Source organism: Piliocolobus tephrosceles, chromosome 3, assembly GCF_002776525.5.
Source record: "Piliocolobus tephrosceles isolate RC106 chromosome 3, ASM277652v3, whole genome shotgun sequence".
NCBI lineage: Eukaryota > Metazoa > Chordata > Mammalia > Primates > Cercopithecidae > Piliocolobus > Piliocolobus tephrosceles.
The window spans coordinates 176,093,944-176,119,259 of NC_045436.1; the positions used below are offsets into that span (position 1 = coordinate 176,093,944).

General features: G+C 49.8%; 1 protein-coding gene and 1 long non-coding RNA gene across 3 annotated transcripts in view; one reads left to right on the forward strand and one right to left on the reverse strand.

Annotated features, from left to right (window-relative positions):
* The window catches only part of LOC111539004, a 6,555-nt gene extending 3,054 nt beyond the window's left edge, over positions 1 to 3,501 (forward strand). Inside the window, exons 2-3 of the long non-coding RNA XR_004228871.1 lie at positions 1,691 to 1,817; positions 2,492 to 3,501. This is a non-coding gene — a long non-coding RNA (uncharacterized LOC111539004). The remainder of the gene's footprint in view (positions 1 to 1,690; positions 1,818 to 2,491) is intronic.
* An 8,044-nt stretch (positions 3,502 to 11,545) lies between these two features.
* Positions 11,546 to 20,770, reverse strand: LOC111539002 (SH3 domain and tetratricopeptide repeat-containing protein 1-like). 2 transcript variants are annotated; one of them, XM_023206700.2, is made up of 5 exons: positions 20,537 to 20,770; positions 17,521 to 17,643; positions 16,563 to 16,713; positions 15,288 to 15,484; positions 11,546 to 11,921 (listed from the first exon to the last, which is right to left on the reverse strand). In XM_023206700.2, exons 3-5 carry the CDS (start codon positions 16,684 to 16,686, stop codon positions 11,562 to 11,564), a joined length of 681 nt encoding a protein of 226 aa, XP_023062468.2. In that variant the 5' UTR covers positions 16,687 to 16,713; positions 17,521 to 17,643; positions 20,537 to 20,770; the 3' UTR covers positions 11,546 to 11,561. The 2 variants fall into 2 exon arrangements, with proteins under 2 accessions (XP_023062468.2, XP_023062467.2); XM_023206699.2 differs by lacking the exon at positions 20,537 to 20,770 and having other exon boundaries at positions 17,521 to 18,150.
* Between the last annotated feature and the right edge of the window lie 4,546 nt (positions 20,771 to 25,316).

The following is a 25,316-nucleotide window of genomic DNA, read 5'->3' on the forward strand; positions in this document are numbered from 1 at the left end:
TTTTTTTTTTTTTGAGACGGAGTCTCACTCTGTCGCCCAGGCTGGAGTGCAGTGGCCGGATCTCAGCTCACTGCAAGCTCTGCCTCCCGGGTTTACGCCATTCTCCTGCCTCAGCCTCCCGAGTAGCTGGGACTACAGGCGCCCGCCACCTCGCCCGGCTAGTTTTTTGTATTTTTTTGTAGAGACGGGGTTTCACCGTGTTAGCCAGGATGGTCTCGATCTCCTGACCTCGTGATCCGCCCGTCTCGGCCTCCCAAAGTGCTGGGATTACAGGCTTGAGCCACCGCGCCTGGCCTATTTTCTCTTTATTCCCTAAATTTTAATATGTTTGAGTTTGTCTGTTTCTTTATCACTTTTTTCTTACATAAAAAAAAATTCTGCCTAATCCTTCGTAAAAAAAAATCTTCCTATGACTTCTGAAAGTGTTCTGGTTTTATCTTTCATATTTGATATATAATAAGTTGATTATTGTTCATGGAATAGAGAAGAATGCAATGCATTTCCCAAGTAGGTGCCAGCCTGGTTTGCCTCGTATTTTAAAGTGCATGTGATTTCTTTTTCTATTCTGCAGTGCCTGCTCTATCATTCCTCAACTTTCCATATAAATGCTGGGTTATTAAGACTTCTTTTTCCCTTGGTCTGCTTGCTCATCTCTCTGCTAATACTGTCCTGTCCTGAATATTTTCGTTTGAAAATCTTAGAAGTATGTTAGACAAGCCATCACTCTTTTTTTAGATGACTACAAATCATTAGACATTTGTCATTTTTACTACGTATGAAAAAGTAGTTTTTCTTGCCTAAAACAACCTGATTTGGGAATTTATGTGATTTCATAGGATTAGCATCTGGAAGTGGTGACATTAATGTCATTTTAAAAAACATGTGTCATATTTCCTCATTCCTTTCTGCCTTGACATTGTGCAATAGAAATTTAAAAAATTTTTGTATTGGTATTGTTAAATGTCAATTATTGGTTTTATTTACTTCTCAATTAAATTTAATCAGCCTATTCTGTCTTGGTGTAATCACATGGAATGGGCTCAACTCCCCAGTTAACAAGTGACAGCACATGTAAAATATTGTCTACCAGGGAAACTCATTGAACACTTAGTGTTCAGACTGTGTTTTGGTGTCTAGTTCCCTAAGCACCACTGCAGTGATACAAAATAATAGACCTTCAGCAGAAAAAGTTTTGGCAAATATATTGAATAAGCCATTTAGATGCAGTGAGTCATTCTTATTACTTGGGTTGGTGGAATCCCTTTCAAAATGTAAGTTACTAATACAAAGAAAGATGGAATTTTGCGAGCAGGCATTTTTAAGAATAAGTAGTCTCAGGACTGATAATATTAACTCACTTATGCACAGCAGGTAAGACTTTATTATGGCAGATACTAGAAATGTACAAAGTGAAGTTAAAAGGTAACTCCTAGCAGCACATCTTACTCCCTGGATTCTAATGAGATGGGTGTTTCTACTTTGCTGTTGCCTTTTTGAATAGTTCAATTCTAGCATTAGTACTGCTATGTGGGAGGGAGTATGTGTGAACAGAGTAAGAGTTGTGACAATCAAGTCATAGAACAAATGCTTGGAAATTTTAGAATCATGTAAACAGCTTATGAATTGAGTATAGATTCCCAGTGCTGTCAGTCTCACCCATCCTTCTATCCACATGTGTGGAATGTTCTAGGACTCCGTGGCTTTTGAGGATGTGGCTGTGAACTTTACCCAGGAGGAATGGGCTTTGCTAGATTCTTCTCAGAAGAATCTCTGCATAGAAGTGATGCAGGAAACCTGCAGGAACCTGGCTTCTGTAGGTAAGAATGACAACACATTTCACTTAGTTACAGAAGTATTTCCCTATCATCAGTGCTGTTTGTGATTTGGAATGGGGCAAGGGAATGATTTGGTGAAGAAATCAGGCATGGGCACTGTGTACAATGAACATTAAATCTAGTCATGTTTCTATGGTTCGTAATAATTCATGATAATTTTGTGGGTCTGCATTTTAGGAAACAAATGGAAAGACCAGAATATTGAAGATCACTTCGAAAAACTTGGGAAAGATATAAGATAATTTGTACTGTGAGAAGAGGAAATAAAGTCCTCTGAAGGAATCTTAGCATGTCATGAACTTAAAAACAAGCAATCAAAACAAATAAGAGTCACTTGAAATCTATTTCTTTTTAGAAAAATTTCACCCAAAATGTAACGTACTTCAGTGTAGCAGTCAATGTTTGGAAAACAGTTTACTTGAAATAGCACTACAAAATTGTGTATATGAATCTTACTATTTTGGTAACAGTCATGCAGGTGGTAGCTGTGTTTTCAGTAGTAACCCATTTACTTTCAAATAATTCAGTCATGGCAAAAAAAAAAAAAAAAAAAATGCATTTTCCCTGGTATTGGTTGCAGTGTAAGTCCAAGACCTATTAATAAGTAGAAAGTTATTAAACCAAGCAATAATAATGTGCTTGTCATTCTTTTACAGAAATCATATGGTACAGAGACTGTGTGAAAGCAAAGAAGGTAGTCAGTATGATGGACGAGTTGTCAGCCAAATTCCGAATCTTGATCTGAATGAGAACATTTCTGCTGGATGAAAACAATGTGAATGCAGTATTTGTGGAAAAGTCTTTGTACGTCATTCCCTCCTTAATAGGCACATCCTAGCTCAGGATACAAACCATATGGAGAGAAGCAATATAAATGTGAACAGTGTGGGAAATTCTTCGTTTCTGTTCCAGGTGTTAGAAGACACATGATAATGCACAATGGAAATCCGGCTTATAAATGTACGATATGTGGGAAAGCTTTTTATTTTCTCAATTCATTTGAAAGACATCAGAGAACTCACACAGGACAAAAACCCTATAAATGTAAACAATGTGGTAAAGCGTTCACTGTTTCCGGTTCTTGTCTAATACATGAATGAACTCACACTGGAGAGAAACCCTACGAATGTAAGGAATGTGGGAAAACATTCAGATTTTCTTGTTCTTTTAAGACGCATGAAAGGACTCACACTGGAGAAAGACCCTATAAATGTACCAAATGTGATAAAGCCTTCAGCTGTTCCACTTCCCTTCATGACCATAGAAGCATTCATACTGGAGAGAGACCCTATGAATGTAAACAATGTGGCAAAGCCTTTAGTCTTTTGAGTTCCCTTTGTAACCATAGAAGTACTCATACTGGAGAGAAAGCCTATGAACGTAAACAATGTGACCAAGCCTTCAGTCGCCTCAGTTCCCTTCACCTCCACTAAAGAATTCATACTGGAGAAAAACCCTATGAATGTAAGAGATGCTGTAAAGCCTACACTCGTTCCAGTCACCTTACTCACCATGAAAGAAGTCATGAGTCACTGGGTGTAGTGACTCAGCCTATAATCCCAGCACTTTGGGAGGCCAAGTTGTGTGTATTGCTTGAGCCCAGGAGTTCATAACCAGCCTGGATTAAAACAATGTGAAAACCTGGGCAACATGGTGAAACCCTGTCTCTACAAAAAATAAAATAATGCCAGGCGCGGTGGCTCACGCCAGCTACTCGGGAGGCTGAGGCAGGAGAATGGCGTGAACCCAGGAGGCAGAGCTTGCAGTGAGCCGAGATTGCAGCACTGCACTCCAGCCTGGGTGACAGAGCGAGACTCCCTCTCAAAAAAAAAAAAAAAACAAAAGAAAAAAAAAAAAGGAAAAGCTGGGCATGGTGGCACATTTCAGTTGTCTTAGTTCTTTTTTGAGGACGTAAAAAGCCATGAGGGGTTGGGGGGAAGCCCTGTGCATGCAGATCACGAAGTCAGGAGAAGTCAGGATGTGAGACCATCCTGGCCAACATGGTGAAACCTCATCTCTACTAAAAATACAAAAATTAGCTGGGTGTGGTAGCATATGCTTGTAATCCCAGCTACTCAGGAGGCTGAGGCAGGAGAATCACTTGAACCCAGGAGGCGGAGGTTGTAGTGAGCCGGGATTGTGCCACTGCACTCCAGCCTGGCGACAGAGTGAGACACCGTCTCAAAAAAAATAAAGCCCCTTGAATGTAAGAAATGTGGTAAAACATTTACTCTTTCCCATTCTCTCATAAACATGAAAGAGCTCACACTGCAGGGAAATCTTAAGAATGTAGGAAATGTGGTCAAGCCTTCGGATTTTCCTGTTTTTGAAGATTTGGGAGGACTCGGAGTAGAGAAAAGCCTTTTGAATATAAATTTGTGGAAAGGCCTTCAGTTGTGTTCGTTCCATTTGAAGACATCAGCTAATTCCTGAGAAAAACCCTATGAATATCCAGAATGTGGGAATGTTTCATTTCTTTCATACCCGCTCAAGGACATATGAAAATGCACACTGTAGCTGGCTGGACCTTGTAAATACAAGAACGTACACAGGGTTAAAACTCTAATAGTTTAGAAACTGCAAGAATATTTTCAGTTTTCACATTTACTTGCAAAGTCATGTGAAAATTCCCACTGGAAAGAAGTTCTATAAGTGAAGCTTTTCTCATTTGGAAAGTCTGATGCAAATTAATTATTGTGCAGTGCTTGAAAAAAGTGTATGAAATGTTACACAAGTCACAAGTATGTTGTTTTTATCAGTGGCTCATTCTTAAAGAGTCTTGAGTATGCATTTCACCTTGTTTTGCAGGGAAACCTTGAGGTGAGAGTTCTGTCAGTGCTCTTTAAGCAGTAGTACTTGAGTTTCATAGATAATGGTATTTTCTTAAGTTTGTTGGTAGAATTTTTGTCTATTCATTTGATAATGTGCTGGATTCATGGTTGACTTGATGTTTTTCTAATATGTAGGTAAGTTTAATTTTTGTATTTCATTATTTTTTTTTTTTGAGATGGAATCTCACTCTGTTGCCCAGGCTGGAGTGCAGTGGTGCAATCTCGGCTCACTGCAACCTCCACCTCCTGGGTTTAAGCAATTCTCGTGCCTCAGCCTCCCGAGTAGCTGGGACTGCAGGCGCCCGCCACTACGTCCAGCTAATTCTTTGTATTTTTAGTAGAGACAGGGTTTCGCCATGTTGGCTCGGCTGGTCTTGAACTCCTGACCTCATGATTTGCCCTTCTCGGCCTCCGAAAGTGCTGAGATTACAGGCATGAGCCACCACTCCTGGCCAGGTAAGTTTCATTTGTATGTATTGTCCTGTGATTAATGGACCAGTGAATAATGATTGTGAATTGTTGGGATTGTCTTACTAGCCTCATTGGGCAAATTTTGATTATCCCTTGTCCATTATACACATTCCATCTCTTTTTTTTTTAAAGGAAAAACTACTCTTGATGTAAAGATGTTTATTTTTTGCTAATGAGTTGGTATTAATTCCTAAGTACATAAATTTTACCATAGAGTATCATCTGGTGAGTTCTTTGCATCTGTTGCCCTTTATTCTTTATTATTTTTGTCTGTTATTTGGATCGTTCACTTTGAATGAAGGAGAGAGAACTGTGATAGGACAATACGTTGTAACCAATCTGAGGGAGGAAGCATTCAGTCTCTCAGTCACATATGATAGCGTTGGGCTTTTCATCGATGCCTTTGGTACTGTGGTAGATAGTATTACACCATTATGATATTATAATTTATATATTGTATTTTACAGTATTACAGTCTTACCAGTCAGTGTCACATGATTCAGTTCCCTACCAGCCAACAGACAAACCAATCATATACTCCTGTAGGAACAAAGGAGATTCTTTGGCTGGGCGCGGTGGCTCATGCCTGTAATCCCAGCACTTAGGGAGGCTGAGGCGGGCGGATCACGAGGTCAGGAGATTGAGACCATCCTGGCTAACACGGTGAAACCCCGTCTCTACTAAAAATACAAAAAATTAGCCGAGTGTGGTGGTGGGCGCCTGTAGTCCCAGCTTCTGGGGAGGCTGAGGCAGGAGAATGGCGTGAATCCAGGAGACGGAGCTTGCAGTGAGCTGAGATCACACCCCTGTACCCCAGCAAGGGTGACAGAGCGAGATTCTGTCTCAAAAAAAAAAAGGAACATCCTAACTTTTTTAATGCGATACCACTCTCTGCTCCCAAGTTAATCCCTGTTTGGGCCTGTGGGAGCTTACACCATCCTCCTATATGTAATTAATAACTGATGTCTGGCTTATCTGTTCAGTGATAGATGTTATGTGTTTAACAGTGCCAGTAAACGTAGGGTGCTAATTCCTTCCTCACCAGTGGGGTGCATGAGACGCTATTGAAACAATTGGCAACACAAATGGAATGGACCAGCCCTCATGCAGGACACCTGCTGAACTTGACCTACCTGCTGTTGGCTGACGGTTCCATAACACATCAGCACCTGGGTCAGAACCGTGAGCTGACGATGGGCCTTCCCTTTGGTCTGCACAGTGTTTTGTGGTCTTCAGGTGTTGTCATCTTCTCCCACACTAAAATGTTCTCACCTCCTAGACCTGAATGTTTAACTGCACCCCAGCATGACATTTGGCCTGTGCTTAGCAGGCAGTTTTGAGGCCCTGGCTTATTAATGCACAAAAGCACAGCACATAAGCCAACACTTAAGTCTTAATTAGCAAGAAGCAGGCTGTATCTCTGTAGTCCCTGCATCTACTCTGGTCAGCATCTCTGTATGCTTAGGGCAGCCATGTGAACATTATTAATTATTGTACACTCCAAGACAATAGTTATTATGTAGGCAGAAGTAGTGGCCTTGTTTGTTTCTTGTGCTGCTGCTCCCCTTGCCGCTGTCCCATACACCCTCCTGATGAGGTGTACATCTGTGGTGCCTCACGGTTCAGGCACTGATTAGTAAAGACAATGGGAAGAAAGAGTTTGATATTAGCCCCTACCGAAGCATATGAAGGAGCATCTCAGCTGCTTGCATTGAAAAATTCCTAGCCAGTGTGTGGGCTTTTCTTACCACTGCTGCTTATCAGCATGCCAAAAGTCGAATCTTCGGACTGCAAGTCTTGCCGGCCTTAGACATAATGGCCTTACTGCATGTGGAGCTAACCCCAGGAAGCTGGAGTGGCACTCTCTGGAGGATTAGGTGGTCTCCTCCAATGTGGCTTGATGGGCTTCTGAACTCTTTCCTTTAACCATGCAGAGAGTCTACACTGCCATTGATCATGTGCCACAACTCTATAGATGTAGAAACTCAAAATATTCAAAACATTCTGAAACAGTTTCCATTGAAAGGAAAGAGAAAAGAGGTCAGGTGCCACGCTGCGGTCAAGAGAACTAGTAGATGGCTCACAAGAACACTCTGTCGCTACTGTCTGTGGCTCTGTCACAACAAATATCCTGATCCTTTAGTTTTAAGGGTGCAGGGCCATTTTCCTCCCTTTCTTACTGGTAGTTCTCAAGATACCTGTATGATATGCTGGGAATGCAATGTCCTGATAATCAGGTGACATTGGTCAGAACAGCCCAGGCTCTGTTAGAGTCCCTGCTCGAAACAGAATGGCCTTTAACGCTTGTGTCCAGCAAACCACATCCTGGGAGAAAACCCAAGGTGGGCTGCTTTCTGGGGTCCCTCAGTTGTAGTGCAAGTGAAGCGTTTACAGTCAAAACTCCATCCATCTGCTCTGGGTAGCTTTCTTGATCTTGCGGTAGCGGTTCATATTGAATCCTAGACTTCTGTTGTCTTCTGTTTGCTATTTGTAAGTAATACATTCACTTCATGGAATTTATGTTTGAATGTGTTTGGTCTCATTGTACTCAGAAAAGTTGGTAGCCACTGCACAGTGAACCCACTTCGTAATTGGTGAAAACACCTATGGCCCCCTTGTGCCACAGCAAGGAGGTTAATTCAGTCAAACATAAACTTCATGTTTGTAAAACCCTGTAGCACAATTATTACCATGTGTGAGACCTTTGACAATGGTGATGCTGATTTGAAGAACTCTGAAGGAAGAAATTTACACAAATGGGTTGGGTACATGGGAGTCCCTCCTAACTTAAAGCAACCCTTACTCCCACTATCCCAGAAGGCGCACACACACCTGTGATATAGTTCCTACTATCCAGCGGGAAAGAGGCTGGACGATACCCCTGGGGTATCGTTCCTAATATCCAGGCGGGAAGAAGATGACATGGCTGACAATATCGAAGGGGGTGGACAACTCTTCAGTGACATGGTTCCTCTTATCCGGGGGTGAGTGGATGATATTACTCCCAATAAAGTAGGAACCGTACAGCCACCCTGGGATTTTGTCCTTAATAACCACAGGGGAGAGGAGATATTACTACCAATATTGCAAGGGGTGTACACCCCTCCTGTGATATTGTTTCTTATATCCAAGAAAGGAGAAGATGGTATTACTACCAATATTGAAGAGATGTATAACCCCCATGGAATATTGTTCTAAAGATACAGGTTGAAAGAGGTTGAGATTCCATCCAATATAAGAAGGGGTGTACACCCCGCTTGTGATATGAATCGTAAAACCTAGAAGAAGAGAGAATGACATTGCTTCCAAAAACACACGGGGTGTACACCCACCCTGTGATATTGTTCCTGTCATCTAAAGGAAGAGATGATGATACTACTACCACTATCGGAGAAGGTACACACCCCCCTGTGATATTGTTCCTCGTAACTTGTGGGGGGGAGCATATTACTTCCAGTATGACAGTGGCTTGCCACCCAGTCTGTGATATTGGTTCTGCACACCAACTCTGTGCCCCTCGTTTCCCATGCGTTCTCTCCTCACTGTTGGAACCTTGGGGGAGGCTTTGTCTTTGGTTACAGATGAAGAGACGAAGGGTCTGAGAGGTTAAGCAAGTTTGTTACTGGAAAGGGGTCCCAATTCAGACCCCAAGAGAGGTTTCTTGGATCTCACAGAAGAAAGAATTTGGGGCGAGTCCATAAAGTGAAAGCAAGTTTATCGGGAAAGAAAAGGAATATAAGAATGGCTACTCTGGCCGGGCGCAGTGGCTCACTCCTGTAATCCCATAACTTTGGGATGCCGAGGCAGGTGGATCACCTGAGGTGAGAAGTTCGAGACCAGCCTGGTCCAACATGGGAAAACCCTGTCTCCACTAAAATACAAAAAATTAGCTGGTTGTGGTGGCAGGTGCCTGTAATCCCAGCTACGACGAAGGCTGAGGTAGGAGAATCGCTTGAACCCAGGAGGCGGTAGAGTGCCCCAAAGGCTGCTGGTTGCCCATTTTCATGGTTATTTCTTGATCATACGCTAAACAAGGGTTGGACTGTTCATGAGTGTTTCAGGAAAGGGGTGGGCAATTCCCAGAACTGAGAGTTTCTGCCCTCCCTTCTGAGACCATGTAGGGAACCTCCAGATGCTGCCACGGCATCTGTAAACTGTCGTGGCGCTGGTGGGAGTGTCTTTTAGCAGCTAACGCATTGTAATTAGCACATAATGAGCCGCAAGGACAACCAGAGGTCACTCGTGGCCATCTTGGGTGTGGCGGGCTTTGGCCGGCTTCTTTACTGCAACCTACTTTAGCGGCAAGGTCTTTATGAGCTGTATCTTGTGCCGACCTCCTATCTCATCCTGTGACTAAGAATGCCTAGCACCCTGGGAATGCGGCCCAGCAGGTCTCAGCCTCCCTTTACCCAGGCCCCATTCAAGATGGAGTCCCTCTGGCTCACGTGCCTCTGACAAGTTGGCCTGGGTTGAGCCTTCCCTAGTGTGTGGTTGTTGGAGCTGTTCCTAGGAGTAAGAAGTATTGTCAGTAGGAAACAGGACTCTGTTAGCTCTGGGACTGGGACTCTGCCCCAGTATGTCGGCCTCATTTTAGTGGTGACCAAACTGGGGCTCAGAGACACCGAATCCCTCACCCCGAACCTCCAGACTGTGAGTGGTGAGCTGGGGTTTGAATGTGGTGTTTGAAGACCCATCATGTCCTCTGGTCCCCCAGTCTCTGCTGCCCAAGAGGAACAGGATCCCAGGATCCAGGCCCCTCATGGCACCAGCCAGGGTGGGTGGAGATGGGGAGGCAAAGTTCCAAAGCCCCCCGGACTCTGAGGCAGGTCGGGAGCCGAGAGCAACCCGGACCTGCAGCCCCCACCCCGAGAAGAATGGCTGCAGGCCCGGCCCAGCAGGCAGGAGGTCTGTGTCCTCAGTAAACATGACAGCGCTTCCCGCTGCTCCAGCCAGGTCGTGCCGTCTTCTTGTTTCCAATCATGCGGCCTCCTCTCCAATTCCCAAGCCCGACCCACAGAGACAGCAATCTGGGGTCAACGTGAGGTTTGTCAGCAACTCTGACCCGCTGCTTCCCCGTCGCCAGCCGCGCGGCCGGTTCTGGAAAGCTCTCTGCTTCCCCCTGGTGGGGAGGCTCGGGGCAGGGCTCTGGCTGCAAGCATGGGGCTCCCCTGTGGCGCTCCCAGAACCTCCCGGCTCTGTCATTTCTGCTGGGTGGAAAACCAACCCAGGACTGAAGCAGCAGATGGGTGCCTGATTCCTTATCAGAGCTCCGCCCACTGGCAAGTCTCTCTCCGGGCCTCAGTTTCCCCTTCCATTAAACGAGGGGCTTGGGGGATAGCAAGGAGGGGTAACTGCTTAGTGAGGATGGGAGGTTTCTTCTGGGGAGATGAATCCATTTTCAAAGTAGATGGCGTGAGTGGTTGCACAGGACTGTGAACGCACAAATGCCACCACATGATTCATGTGGAAATAGGTAATTGCATGCGATGTGAATGTCACCTCATTTAAAGTGTTTAAAAGAAGGGCCTGGGGGAGTGCAGTGTATGTGAGAATCATGTGGGACACCCGCAGTCTCTGAACCTTGGTTTCCTTGCCGTACACTGGCAAAGAGACCGTGTGAGCCGTGTTCCCTGGGCCAAGAGATTCCAAGAAGGAAAACCTGGGATTCCTGGGACTGGGATGAGGGCCGGGGGCCGGAAGGGGAGGGGTATGTGGGGACGGCTGGGGGGCAGCCCAGATAAGACTTTCAGCACTGGGCAGCAGTGTCTACACAGGTGGTCTGTATACATCCCTGCATCTCACTTCCCACAGGGCTGACCAGTGGCCAGAGGTGGGACTGGCCAGGCTCGGCCCAGCCAAGTCTGGGAGCAGAGGACACTGAGTGAGGGATCCTTGGGGCCACCCTCACTGGCCTGTGGCTCTCCTGACACCACAAGAGAGGTCCAGGAGCTGACCTTGGGTCCTAATGGGGGACACCTTCCTGGCAGCAGGCTGGCAGGGTGGTGTGGTAGTCAGTGTACTGGGCTCTGTGTCTCCGCCCCTGCCTGCTGTGTGACGGTGGGCCAGACACCTAACCTCTCTGTGCCTCTATTTCTTCAATGGCGAACAGGGGCACTAGCAGCCCCCACATCCGGGCACAGTGGCCTGAAGATTAAAAGCAAGGGTGGCACGAGACCTACAGCAAAAGCTCTGAGCAGGTAGCTGCCCAGGGAGTTCCACCACCATCTCCCCTCTGGCCGCCAAGGAAACCGAGGCTTATGGTGACCTGGCCCAGGTCTGTTGGACTCAGGGTCCTTCTCATCCCCAAGATCAGAGGGCTGCCACCAGGGAAGCAGCTGGCCCCTAGACACACCCCGGCAGCACACCAGGGAAGGATGCCCTGGGGACTTCGGTATGTTATTGCAAAAAAAAAAACAAAAAACATTTATTCTATTTGAACCCTGCTTTCATGCCTCCATTTCCCAGAAAATGAGCCACGGGAGACACCAGGAGAGGCAGGAGACCATCCTCCTTGCACAAAACCCACTCCCTCGGATGCTGTCCTCAGCGAGGGTGGCTGGGGGCCAACCAGGGGGCCCACCCACAGGTTGACCCTGCGGACGTTGAGCTCTGTGGCGAAGGTCCTGGCCTTCTGGTAGAAGACGAGCGACATCTCACAGTCCAGGAGGAAGTTGTGGGAGATGGTGGCCAGCCGCGTGTAGATCTTCAGCTGTGCTTTCTTGTTGCCCAGGTCCATGGCAGCTGCCAGTGCCAGCTGGTAGTACCCGGCTGCATCAAACGGGTCCTGAAGGGGACAGGCCATGCTCAGCAAAAGGGGGACTCGGAGCCTGTCTTCCCAGAGGCCGTTCCTGCCTCCAGGTCATTCCACATGTCCAGCCAATGCTGGCTCACCCCATGAGCCCTGAAGCCTGTGACACTGCTGTGATCTCAGCTGCAGGAGATGGGGATGACCCTGACACCCCTGGAAGCCTTCCTGTCCCTATACCCCACTCACCCCAAGCCTCCTGCCCCAGTCCCACCCTCTCTGCAGGCAGTGGCTGCTTTCCCCATAGGCTGAGGTCAGGGCAGATCCTGCCTGCTCAGAGTTCCATGCAGAACCCGTAGCTCCAAGCCACAGCAGGGGCACAGCGTTGAGTGACTCAGGCTCCCCTCTGGCCCCTGTCCATGCTGACCATTTCCAGGCCCTCCACGGGCCAGGCCAGGTACAAAACCATCTCACGGGTGTCTTCCCTGGCAATGTTCCCTGAAATACTGACAGAGTGTGACTCCCCAGACATCCACTCCCATTTTCAATGCATCTTTGGCTCAAACTCTCCATCCCTGGGTTAGGGTGCCGCCTCCCAGACCTCCTCCTTGACCCTCCCATCCCCCCGCCGGCTTCTCCCCAGGCGCCTCCTCCACATGGGGGTCACCCAAGGGACCTCTCTAAGGCCCATGCCTGGCCTGTCCCCCTTTACCATCTCAAGATGGCTCCCAGGGCCAAGGACAAAGTCCAAGATGCAGCAGTCCATTCCCTCACTGCCCCGCCCCACACACGCAGCAGGGGCGTGAGAAGACCCTGAGTCACCGCCGCTGCTCATCCAATGCCCCCCGGCCCAGCCGAACACTGGACTCTGTGCTGGGTGCATGGCTGAGCCTAACGTCCTTGCTCCCAGCTCCCAGTCTGAGGGACCTGGGACTGAACACTGACCACACAGGGTGGCCCGGGCTGTGGCAGAGGGAAGCCCGGGAGCCTGTGGGGAGCCCAGGAGGCCCCAGACTCAGCCAGGGGTGGGAGGCAAGGGCTTCCGGAAGGGGTGGGGGCATCCCAACGAAACAGGAAGGAGCCAGCCAAAGCATATGTCTCTGCGTGTGCCTGTGTGTGTGTGCCTGTGTGCGCGCGTGTGTCTGTGTGTGGTGCCTGTGTGCGTGCCTGTGGGTGTGTACCTGTGTGTGCATGTCCCTGTGTGCCTGTGTGTGCGTGTCCCTGTGTGTGCGTGTCCCTGTGTGTGCCTGTGTGTGTGCCTGTGTGTGCGTGTCCCTGTGTGTGCGTGTCCCTGTGTGTGCCTGTGTGTGTGCCTGTGTGTGCGTGTCCCTGTGTGTGCGTGTCCCTGTGCGTGTCCCTGTGTGTGTGCCTGTGTGTGTGTGCCTGCGTGTCCCTGTGTGTGGGCCTGTGTGCACGTGGGTCTGTATGTGCGCCTGTGTGTGTGCCTGTGCCTGTGTGTGCCTGTGCCTGTGTGTGTGCCTGTGTGTGCGTTCCGTGTGTGTGTGCCTGTGCGTGTTTGTGTGCCTGTGTGTGCCTGTGTGTGCGTGTCCCTGTGTGTGCGCCTGTGTGCGTGTGGGTCTGTGTGCGCGCCTGTGTGTGCCTGTGCGTCTTTGTGTGCCTATGTATGTGTGCCTGTGCCTGTGTGTGTGGCTGTGTGCGTGTGACTGTGCCTGTGTGGGTGTGCCTGTGCCTCTGTGTTTGTGTGCCTGTGTGTGTGCCTGAGTGTGCATGTGCCTGTGCGCATGTGCATCTGTGTGTGCCTGTGTGCACACCTGTGTGTGCGTGTACCTGTGTGTGTGTGCCTGAGTGTGCGTGTGCCTGTGCGCATTTGCATGTGCCTGTAGTGTGTGCAGCAGCTAGTGAACAACTAGTGAGTGGCAGGCTGAGCCAGGACACACCTAATCCACCCTATTCCAGGGCTCACTCTCACATGTAGACTAAAGGGGACTCCATTTTAGAGACAATTGGCAAAGATGCCCATTTACCCCTGCCTCTCTGCCAGCCTTCCAGGCCCCATCCAGCCCGGCTTTCTCTCCCACTCCTCTGGGCCCTGGGTCCAGAGCCTCCTATACAAAGGAGGAGGGTGTGGCCTTGGAAAGACAGCCGCCCTTGGGGAATTCCGAGGGGGCCTCCCTGTGGGAAGCTGGCCTGGGCTGACAGCACCATCACCATGAGGCCCAGAGGGCTGTGCAGGGGAAGCCGGTGAAGGAGGCCTCTGCCCCTCGACCCCAACCGTGGACTTTGGCCTCTCAGGTACTACTTGGCCCTTTCCTTGCTCCTGGGCAGGTGGAGTGGGCGGCAGGCTTGACCAAGAGAGATAAAGGCCCCTTCTGGGAGGCCCGTCCCCTGGGTCCCAGGCGAGCCCCTGAGCGGTGAGCAGCGTCCCTCTGGGCCTGACACCTGGCACCTCCCTGTCTGGCTGGGACTTGGGAGCCACAGGGACCGCTTCTGACCACTAGGTGTCGCCAGCACTGGGCGGGGGCCTCCGGGGCAGCCTCAGGCCTGTGGTGGAGAATACGGGGCCGGGTCTTAGGGCTGCCCCAGCTCCTCATGTTGTTCTAAGGCCCCTGAGATCTCGGTCCCTGCACTGGAGCGCCCTGGCCCCTCAGCCCATAAGGAGCACTGACTCTGTGCCGGTGCGATGCTAGGAGGGGCGGGCGCCCGCTGGGCAGAGGGGTGGAGACACCCCAGGTCCGAGTCTGCCAGTCCCAGCTGTCCACCCCTGCAGGGCTGGGGGCAGAGGGAGCACAGGTCCCAGCACCTCCCCTGGAGACAGACCCGACCCAGCAAGGCCTCAGTCTGGCTGGCTGGGGCCCCGCCCCACTGCACCTGCCCTGAGCTGGGGTTTCCCTGTCTGTGAAGCAGATGGTAAGACACCGGCCCCACCCCACCCTTCCTGGGTGATGTGAAGATTCAAGGTGTCTCGGGACTCCAGGAAGGAGTTGCTCAGTGCAGTCCGGCACCCTGGGCAGGCTTCCTAGAGGAGGCGCCGGGATTTGGGTTGGATCTTGCAATGTGGATTCAATGTGAGGATGATGCCGTCCTCCGAAATGTCCTTCTCCCGACCCTGTTTTCTTTGTTAAATGCAACTTGACACTTGACTGTCAAGACTCAGCTTTGGTGTCACTTCCTCCAGGAGGGCCCCCCTGACTACAATCCCCCTTCTTTACCCAGAGGCCACCATTGCTCGCTCATGTGTCAGCCTCCCTGGCTGAGACTGAGTTCTTGAGGGTGGGGCCTGGCCAGCTTGGGAGCTGGGTTGTATCTGCTAACCTTGCCGGCCCCTCCAGCTGGGTGCAGAGCTCCCATTCCTAAGGAAGGCTGGAACCCAGGCCTCTGGGGTCTGGGTGGAGATCCCACTCCAAGGGGGCCGGGAACATTCCGAGTCCTGACATCCCCACCCACCTTCAGGTCATAGAAGATGATGTCACCGAGCACCAGGTACACCTTCACGTAGTAGAGGGTCTTCTTGTCAAACTCCAGCAGTGAGTTGCAGAGCGACAGGGCCTTGAGGTAGAAGTGCTCCGCCAGCTCGCCGTGGCCCAGACGGTGGTGCAGGGCGGCCAGCCGGTGGTAGGCCACGCACTCGTTCAGCCGGTCCCCTGGGGTGTAGGCCAAAGGGGCAGGTGTGAGGACGTGGTTCCCTGGGGCAGGGAGGGCACAGGCCCCTCAGGAGCAGGTATGCAGACCCCGGGCAGCACCCGACTTGCCTCCAGGCACCTGTGGTCACCTGGGCAGCTCTGGCCAGTCCCTTCTGGGTTCCCAGACTCACTTTCCCATCTGCAAAGCAGAACTAATAAGACCTGCCCCCGTCTACTGTGAGGCTTTGGCAAAGTCGGACTTGGATGGCCCAACTCTGTGCCTACACATAGCCACCTGCCTTTGCTCACTGGTTTTAACCAGGGGAGCCCAAAAGCCATGCAGTCCAGGTGCTCCTGGGCACCCCGGCTCCAGGCAACCCACAGACGTGACATCTGACTCCTCCTGGGTGTGTCATGATCAGAGCCCCCTACCTTGGGGAGTCACTGCGTGCCTGAGCTCCAGGACCCCCACAGATGCACAAACCCACCTAGGATGTCTCTGATGTCCTCCCCTTTTCAGGGTGAGTGCTGTGGAGCCGGCATTCAATGTATTCCCGCACAGCTGCACACCTACTGTGTACTGGGCCCCGGGGCACAAGGTGCTGGGGCATGCAGTCTGCCCAGGGCTCCCTATCTCTGGAGGAGGACAGATGATTCTGGCACAGCACCAGGGGATGCCCAGCCTTAAGGAGCAGGCTACTGGAAGGGGAACTGGGATTTTATCAGCCAGAGAGCCGTGTGGTTGATGAGGGTGGGAAGGGCACAAGAGAAAGGGAATGTGCCACTCAACCTGGCACATACAGGGACCAACGAGATGCCGGGCATGTCTGGAAGGCAGATGGCACACTGCACGGCCCTTGTGGTCAGCAGCGGGAAGAGGCAGAGGAAGCAGAGCTCAGCCAGGAAGGGAGCTCTGCACTGCGTGAGAGACCTCGGGCTGTGCCGCACGGCCGGATGGGGAAGCCAGCTGGGCAGATCTGCCTGCCTGGACAGAAGACCAGGAAAATCTGGCAGCTGTTTCAGCTCCTGCCCTGCAGACCTGGAGGTTGGGCTCTGGCAAAGTGTGGGTCCTGGCAGGGCGGGGGCTCAGGGGACTTACCCAGAGTGATGCTGAGTGCTAGGGCCATGTGGGCAAACTCCAAGCCCTCCTGGGGCTCCTCCAGCGTAGCCAGCAGTGCCACCAGCTTGTTGCACAGCCGCAACCCCGCCTTGCGGTTGCCCATAGTCACTGCCAGGGGCAGGGCCTGGTCCTACCACACAGGCAGATGGGGTCAGGCTTCCCGCAGCACCCACCTTGCCCAGCGCCCTCCTCAGAGCTCAAACATGTGCTTGGAGCTTCCCCCGCGCCAGCTACCCCTGGACCTTGACACAGCTCTGTGCTCTGGGATAACGCACGGTTCAGACACCCAAGTTGGGGACTGAAGAGTCACCTGAGGCCCATCCAGCTACACCTGGCAGCCTCAGACCAGCCTCTCCCACCTGGGCACCGGGGGTCTGACTGGGGGGAGCCAGCACTCCTCTCTGCTCTAACAACACCACAATCTGTGCCCAGAGCTGAGCCACACCATGAGCTCAGAGGAAGGGAGAAGCCGTCCCCGCTTCGGGGTGCAGGCAGACCCGGGCCCTGGCCCTGGGCCTCGCACTGACATGCTGTGTGTCCTTTGACATGTCCCTGTGCCTCTCTAAGCCTCAGTGTCCTCATCTGGAAGATGGGGACAGGACTTCCCGCTCATGGTTGCTTGAGATCATCAGGTACAAGGGTAGGGCCATTGTCATGTCCAGGCCCCAAGCGTTTGTCCCGGGCAGGGGCACGGTCAATATCATTCCCGGTGAGACCACTAGGCAAGGGTAGGGCCATTGCCATGTCCAGACTCCAAGCATTTGTCCCAGGCAGGGGGCATGGTCAATATCATTCCCGGTGAGACCACTGGGAAACTAAGCATGGGCATGGGTGGCCCTGCCTCCAGGTGGGAGGCCTCTGCCCTGCCACACCTGTGCCTCAGCCCTCCAGGTGCCCCCCGTGAGGCCCACCCACATCAGCCCACAGGCCAGCTCACCCGGTAGAAGGACACGACTTTCTTCCGCTCCCAGGCCCCATTGAAGAAGATGTCTCCAGCTGCCTCAAACAGCTCCAGCCCCAGGTTGGGGTCGCCTGTGTACAGGGCCACATTCTGTGCCACCTGAAAGGAGGTAGAAGTTTCCTCAAGACCCACACCTGGCGAGGTGGCCACGCCCACCTTCACCAGCCTCCTTCCTCTCACACACTGCAAGTACACCTGAGCATTTTTCAGACCCTGTGCATTAGGGCTGCCCCCACCACTGGCATGAGGACAATGAACTGATGCTCCTGAGTGCCAGGAAGTGACTGAGCAGCTGCAGCCCAGGAGCCTGACACCTGTGAATCCTACCACCAGGGCTAGCCCTAGCCCACTGCACCTGTACTCAAACCAGTCTCCATGGCCCCCAGATTGCTGGGAGCCCATCCCCTGGCTCCCTTCTGCATTGCCACATCCCTGCCACAGCTCAGGGCCGCACATCAACAGTGTTTGTGGGTGGGCCTGGTCCCCTCTTGGCCGTGAGCTCTTGATCTCTCTCCTCAGCTCAAGGAGGTGTACAGCAGGTGCTCAATAATGAAAGCTTCACCAGGCTCGTGGGCTTCAGTTTGTTCCAGATCACACTCTGTTTGGGAAAGCCTCTGAAAACAGCTGCTATGATAGTCACTCCTTACAAATGTGGCCACATTATTTGAGCATGTGCTGTATACCAGCAGGTGCTGGGCACTGTGAGGGGCCATGCCTCTGCCCTCAGGGAGAAGATGCTGGCTACTGGGGAGGATATGAAGGAACCAGTTGGAGGGAGGGAAAAGGCATACAACAGGTACTCAGCAGTGGCTTAGGAATGAGTGGATGGATGGATGAATGGATGAGCAGATGTATAGATACATGGATGGATGGATGGGTGTGTGGATAGATGGATGCTTGGATGGATGGATGGATGGATGGATGGATGGACAGACGGATGGATGGACAGATGAATGGATGGATGGGTGGGTGGATGGATGGTTGGAATGATGTGTGTATGTATGTATGTATGTATGGGTGGGTAGATAATGTATGGATGGGTGGAGGGTAGATGATGTACGTACATATGGATGGATAGATGGGTGGATAGACGAATGTATGGATAAACAAATGGACAGATAGATGAATGGAGGGATGGATTAATAGGTAGATTGGTGGTGGTGGATGGATGAATGATGGATGGATGGACGAACAGGTGAATGGATGGATGGGTGAAAGGATGGATGATGGAAGGATGGATGATGGAAGGATGGATGATGGAAGGATGGATGGATGAAGGATGGATGGAAGGATGGATGGATGATGGATGGATGGATGGATGGATGGGTGGATGGATGGATGATGGATAGATGGATGAATGGATAAATGGATGGATGGATGGATGGATGGATGATGGATGGATGGAAGGATGAACAGGTGAATGGATGGATGATGGAAGGATGAATGGATGGATGGATGGACGAACAGGTGAATGGATGGATAGATGGGTGAATGGATGGATGGATGATAAAAGTATGGGTGAATGATTGATGGATGAATGGACAGATGGATGGATGATGGATGATGGATGATGGATGGATGGATGATGGATGGATGAACCTGGGAGGTGGAGGTTGCAGTGAGCCAAGATCACGCCATTGCACTCCAGCCTAGGCAACAAGAGTGAAGCTCCATCTCAAAAAAAAAAAAAAAAAACAAAGAAAAGAAAAAAGAGAAAAATCAATGTTATAAGGTTGTCCCTGGAGGATGAGTCCCCACACACAAGGGTGAGTCAGTTGGATGCTTGGATGCTGTAATATCCCTTTGGACATCACCCTAACACCACCATGTCAACTCCTGAGAATACTTGCTGACCCTCAAGTTGAAAAAGACAAAGGAAGCTGGGCGCGGTGGCTCACGCCTGTAATCTCAACACTTTGAGAGGCTGAGGCAAGTGGATCACCTGAGGTCAGGAGTTTGAGACCAGCCTGACCAACATGGAGAAACCCCATCCTTACTGAAAATACAAAATTAACTGGGCATGGTGGTGCGTGCCTGTAACCTCAGCTACTCGGGAGCCTGAGGCAGGAGAACCACTTGAACCCAGGAGGCAGAGGTTGCAGCCAGCTGAGACCACGCCATTGCACTCCAGCCTGGGCAAAAGAGCGAAACTCTTTCTCAAAAATATAAATAATAATAATAATAATAAAGAAAGAAAGAAAGAAAGAAAGAAAAGACAAAGGAGAGAAACTATCAGCCTTTCAAGATTGGCAACAGTAAGCAGAGTGCCCAGCTGTGAGGGAAAGAACAGCCACATCTGGAATCCCAGCCTGGGTGCTGTGATGCGGCAGGAAGCAAACCTGACATTCAGGAACCGACACAGCACCTGGCACAAAGAGCCCCCAAGATACAGTAGCTAGGCCGGGCATGGTGGCTCATGCCTGTAATCCCAGCAATTTGGGAGGCCGAGGCCGGCAGATCACCTGAGGCCACGAGTTCAAGACCAGCCTGACCAGCATGGCAAAACCCCGTCTCTACCAAAAATACAAACATTAGCCGGGTGTGGTGGTATGCCCTTGCCTCCAGCTACTCAGGGGTCTGAGTCACAAGAATCACTTGAACCTGGGAGGCAGAGGTTGCAGTGAACCTCTGTAATATCATGCCACTGTACTCCAACCTGGGCAACAGTGAGACTCTGTCTCAAAAAAAAAAAAAAGATAGTCGCTGCTACCATCATCTAAATTAGAATCTCATGGCCACAAATGCCGAAAGGCTTAAGAGATGTTAAGCAGGGACACTAAAACTGAGAAATTCTATGACCTTAACTTTTTTCTGAAACCTGCAAGAGAGACTGCCGTTTCAAGTTCAGCTGTCTAATAACTCCCTGTTCAGTATAAAATCAGGCTGAGCGGGGCTATCCTATGACATGACTACTATAGTATCCTGATTCCAACTTGATGCCAAATCCCCAAAGCCATGCTGTTAGCAACGCTCAGTGGAACTGAATCTTTACCTGCCTTTGATCTACAGTGGACAGAAGTCGGCCCGAGGTCACCGGGAAGGGAGGCGGGCAGCGAAGGTGGTATTTCAGCAGCTCACAATACCCGCTCTGTGGCCAAACAAAGGCCTGACCTCCTGAGCGATGTCTGACCTTCAAACTCTGACAAACATATGTATTTACTCAGCAATTACAATTTAAACTACCCAAAGGGCAATTTAATCACTTGTATCAAAGGAAATAAATTAAAGCTTCCCTAGATCCCATAACAGCAACAAGAAACGAAAGTAGCATTTGCACTCAAAAGAAAACAAAGAAACTTCTTTTCATCAGTAGGTACCATTTCTGTTTTTCTCAGAAACCGTCTGTGTTGTAACGCAGACAGACAGTGAGAAGCAGGGACCAACCACAAATTACAGAAGCTGTTAAATCTAATGATAAGTGAGCCAAGAGCAAGATCTCAAGTTTCTCAAATGTGAAAAGGACAGGGCAAGGCGGATGCTATTCTTTAACCTGGAAGAAATTGCTATTCCGTTTTATTGTTAACATCATCCAAGACTGAACTCTGCTGGGAAACTGGAGTCACCATGTTTCACAGTTTTATAATCTAGGGGTAGCCAGTGACTTTGCTTGACAGCATTCAATAACAGGGCTATTTTGAAAAGACAAACACAGAGATGGAAATTGGAGTCATACTAAATTTTGGTGCATTTTTGGGCAAAATAAATGCATATACCCTCAAATAATGAGGGTGGCAGTCTAAACTGCTAAAAAAAACCCTCTCAAAAGGGGCCACATTTGTTAAAGCTGAAATACACTCTATGACTTAGTCATACCACTATGGGCATACCCTCAGCAGCAAAGAGAAAGTGTATGTACACACCAGGAGACGTGGAGAAGACGTCATCAATTTCATTAGAAACCTAGCCATCCTGAAACAGCTGAACATTTGATTGACTGATTGATTGACTGAGGCAGAGTCTTGCTCTGTCACCCAGGCTGAAGTACAGTGGCACAATCTCTGCTCACTGCAACCTCCGCCTCCTGGATTCGAGCGATTCTCCGGCCTCAGCCTCCCAAGTAGCTGGGATTACAGGTGCCTGCCACCACACCCAGCTAATTTTTGTAATTTTAGTAGAGATGGGGTTTCACTATGTTGGTTGGGCTGGTCTTGAATTCCTGACCTCAAGTGATCCTGCTGCCTCGGCCTCCCGAAGTGCTGGGATTACAGGCATGAGCCACCGAGCCCTGCCTTTATTTTTATTTTTTGAAACAGAGTCTTGCTCTCTCATTTAGGCTGCAATGCAGAGGCATGATTAATGCTCACTGCAACCTCCAACTCCTGGGCTGAAACACTCCTACCTCAGCCTCTGGAGTAGCTGGGGCTACAGGTGCTTACAGGCACGTGCCACCACACCTGGCTAATTTTTTTATTTTTTATTTTTTGTAGAGATGGGGTCTCGCTATGTTGCCCAGGATGCTTTTGAACTCCTGGGCTCAAGTGATTCTCTCACCTCTGCCTCCCACAGCACTGGGATTACAGGCATGGGCCACCACACCAGGCTGTACAATCGAACATTTCATCAAGAGATGAATCTCATGGAATGTTGGGTGAAAGAAGCAAGACACAAACAGATACATGCTGTACGGTTTCATTTACATCAAGTTCGAAATCAGGCAAAACCAACCATGCAGACAGAAGTAAGGTGGGCCGAATAGTCTTGTTTCTTTTTTTTTTTTTTTCTCGAGATGGAGTCTCGCTCTGTCACCCAGGCTGGAGTGCAGTGGCGCGATCTCAGATCACTGCAAGCTCCGCCTCCCGGGTTCACGCCATTCTCCTGCCTCAGCCTCCCAAGTAGTTGGGACTACAGGCGCCCGCCAGCGCGCCCGGCTAATTTTTTTGTAGTTTTAGTAGAGACGGGGTTTCACCGTGTTAGCCAGGATGGTCTCGATCTCCTGACCTCGTGATCCGCCCACCTCAGCCTCCCAAAGTGCTGGGATTACAGGCGTGAGCTACTGTGCCCGGCCTGAATAGTCTGTTTCTCGATTGACGTGAGGGCACTCCGTGAAACTCATGGAGTAGTACATTTACATTTTACACATTTCAATATGTATGTCATACTTCAATAGAAACCCACATTAAAATATTAACTCATATAGGTTTGACAGTTTTAGGATTGCATCTTTGTTCAGAAAAATGGTTACACATTAACTATAAACTAAAGTGTTACTTCAAAAATTGAAGTGGATTTCTTCATTTAAATGCTGTATGGTTTGGCCACACTGGTTCTTCTTGGCGGCCGTCCAGTCACTTGGAGAGCTTTGTGCAGGAGAAAGCAAGGCGTCAGGGCCTCTCTGTTGGGTCAGTGCCTCGGACAACCAATGGTAGACACTGCTCAGTCTGTGTACTTGCTGTATTTTAAGAGGAGATATTTTCAGACACCTACTCTGTGCTACTTTGTGTACAGCGTATCGATTTCACTCTATCTACCATAGAAAGTTAGTGTAAGAGAAAAACCCCTGAGGTTTAGAGATGCTAAGTAACATGCCCACGCGGGGACCTTTGGCGAGTAGGATACAAAGCTCAGTCAGATTCAACCTCAAGTCTCATTCTGGCACATGGACCCTGTTTAGAACATGTCACCTCATACAGCCTGGGTGAAAACAGAGTGGCAGGAATACGGAAAAAATGTCTTAAAACATCAAGCAGCTAATAGATAACCATTTACCTTCCAAGAATCAGTCCAGGGGCCTTTAATAAACTGGTACCCACCATCCCCACCCAGGCAGAATTAGCCAGTCCTTCTCGGACCCACATTCTGACAAGCACACCTCGTAACATTCCTTGTGTTGGCCTCACTATTATCTCTTCCTTCCTGAAGACCTCAGTGCCCGAGTACCCAGCCTAGATCTCAGCCCGGGGTGGGCAATCTGGAATGATTTTATTAGTCCTTGTGAACCCATTTGAAAATGGGTTCAATGACACAAGGGCTTGATGCAGAATTGCAGGCACCACGGGTACTAGAGGACTGAGGTCTAAACATGTTTGTGGGGGAAGCAAAACTCAAGACACGTAAGACAACTTCCCAACAGAATTCTTTATTTTATTTATTTATTTGTTTGTTTATTTATTTATTTATTTAGACAGAGTCTCACTCTGTTGCCCAGGCTGGAGTGCAGTGGCACGATCCTGGGTCACTGCAGCCTCTGCCTCCCAGGCTCAAGAGATTCTCCCAAGTAGCTGGGAGGACTACAGGCGTGTGCCACCACACCAGACAGATTTTTGTATTTTTCTGTAGAGTCGGGGTCTTGCTACATTGCCCAGGCTGGTCTTGAACTCCTGGGCTCAAGTGATCCACCCACCTCAGCCTTCCAAAGTGTTGAGATTATAGTAACAGGTGTGAGCCACTGCCAGCCTACTATGTGAAATCCCACCATGTGCTTATGACTGGTACTTCCTCTTATGAAATTGAAAAGGCCGGGCACTGTGGCTCAGGCCTATAATCCTAGCAATTTGGGAGGCCGAAGCGGGAGGATCACGAGGTCAGGAGATCGAGACCATCCTGGCTAACACGGTGAAACCCCGTCTCTACTAAAATTACAAAAAAATTAGCCGGGCGTGGTGGCAGGCGCCTGTAGTCCCATTACTTGGGAGGCTGAGGCAGGAGAATGGCATGAACCCGGGAGGCGGAGCTTGCAGTGAACTGAGATCCGGCCACTGCACTCCAGCCTGGGCGACAGAGCGAGACTCCGTCTCAAAAACAAACAAACAAACAGAAAGAAATTGAAAAGGATGGGCTGTCTCCTACCTTCCAACTCACTGGCTAAACTCCAGTTTACTGGAATGAGAGCAAGGATTAACTACACAAACAACCTCCTGCCCACATGTAATTCAAGAATGACTGTATATACCCAACTTAGACAAAATGAAGCTGAAAGACCTTAGAGCAATATCATTAGATCACTTTCTAAAGTCCATAGGAACTTCAATATCAGGTGTGTTTTGAGTCCAAGTCAGGCAGGCAGCTGCCCAAACTGAAAAGGGTGGTCTCTGCAAGGACATTGGGAATGACCCCTGGACCATGCTTTGCAGCCAGACCCCTGGGGCGACTGTACTTACAGTTAGTTAGTCCTTCCTGCCACTGACTGCAGACTCTTTCATGACATGAACCATCAGAGTCACCATCATTAGCTTTGCTTCTTTGTCCTTGTAGAGTTGAGAGAGCTAAGGCCACTTCCAACCCCCGTGGGATGGATGCTCTGCTGAATTCCTGAGCAGCACAGCCAGCCCCAGAAGTTCTAACTCTTGAGGACCTGGGGTAATCGATGGCAAGAACAGAAATGAAGACTCTGCTGCAGAAATAAGGACACCTTTTAATTGCATCACATTTGCCAAACTTCGCCTTAAAGGTATCGCAGTAACTGACAATTTTGACTGAAAAAGATCACTGATATGGTTTGGCTGTGTCCCCACCCAAATCTCATCTTGAATTGTAGCTCCCACAATTCCCATGTGTTGTGGGAGGGACCCGGTGGGAGGTAATTGAATCATGGGTACGGGTCTTTCCTGGTTTTTTCTTTTGATAGTAAATAGGTCTCATGAGACCTGATGGTTTTATAAAGGGGAGTTTCCCTGCCCAAATTCTCTCCTGTCCCTTGTCTGCCCCCATGGAAGACATGCCTTTCGCCTTCTGCCGTGATTTTGAGGCCTCCCCAGCCACGTGGAACTGTGAGTCCATTAAACTTCTTTTTCTTTACAAATTACCCCATCTCAGGTATCTTTATCAGCAGAGTG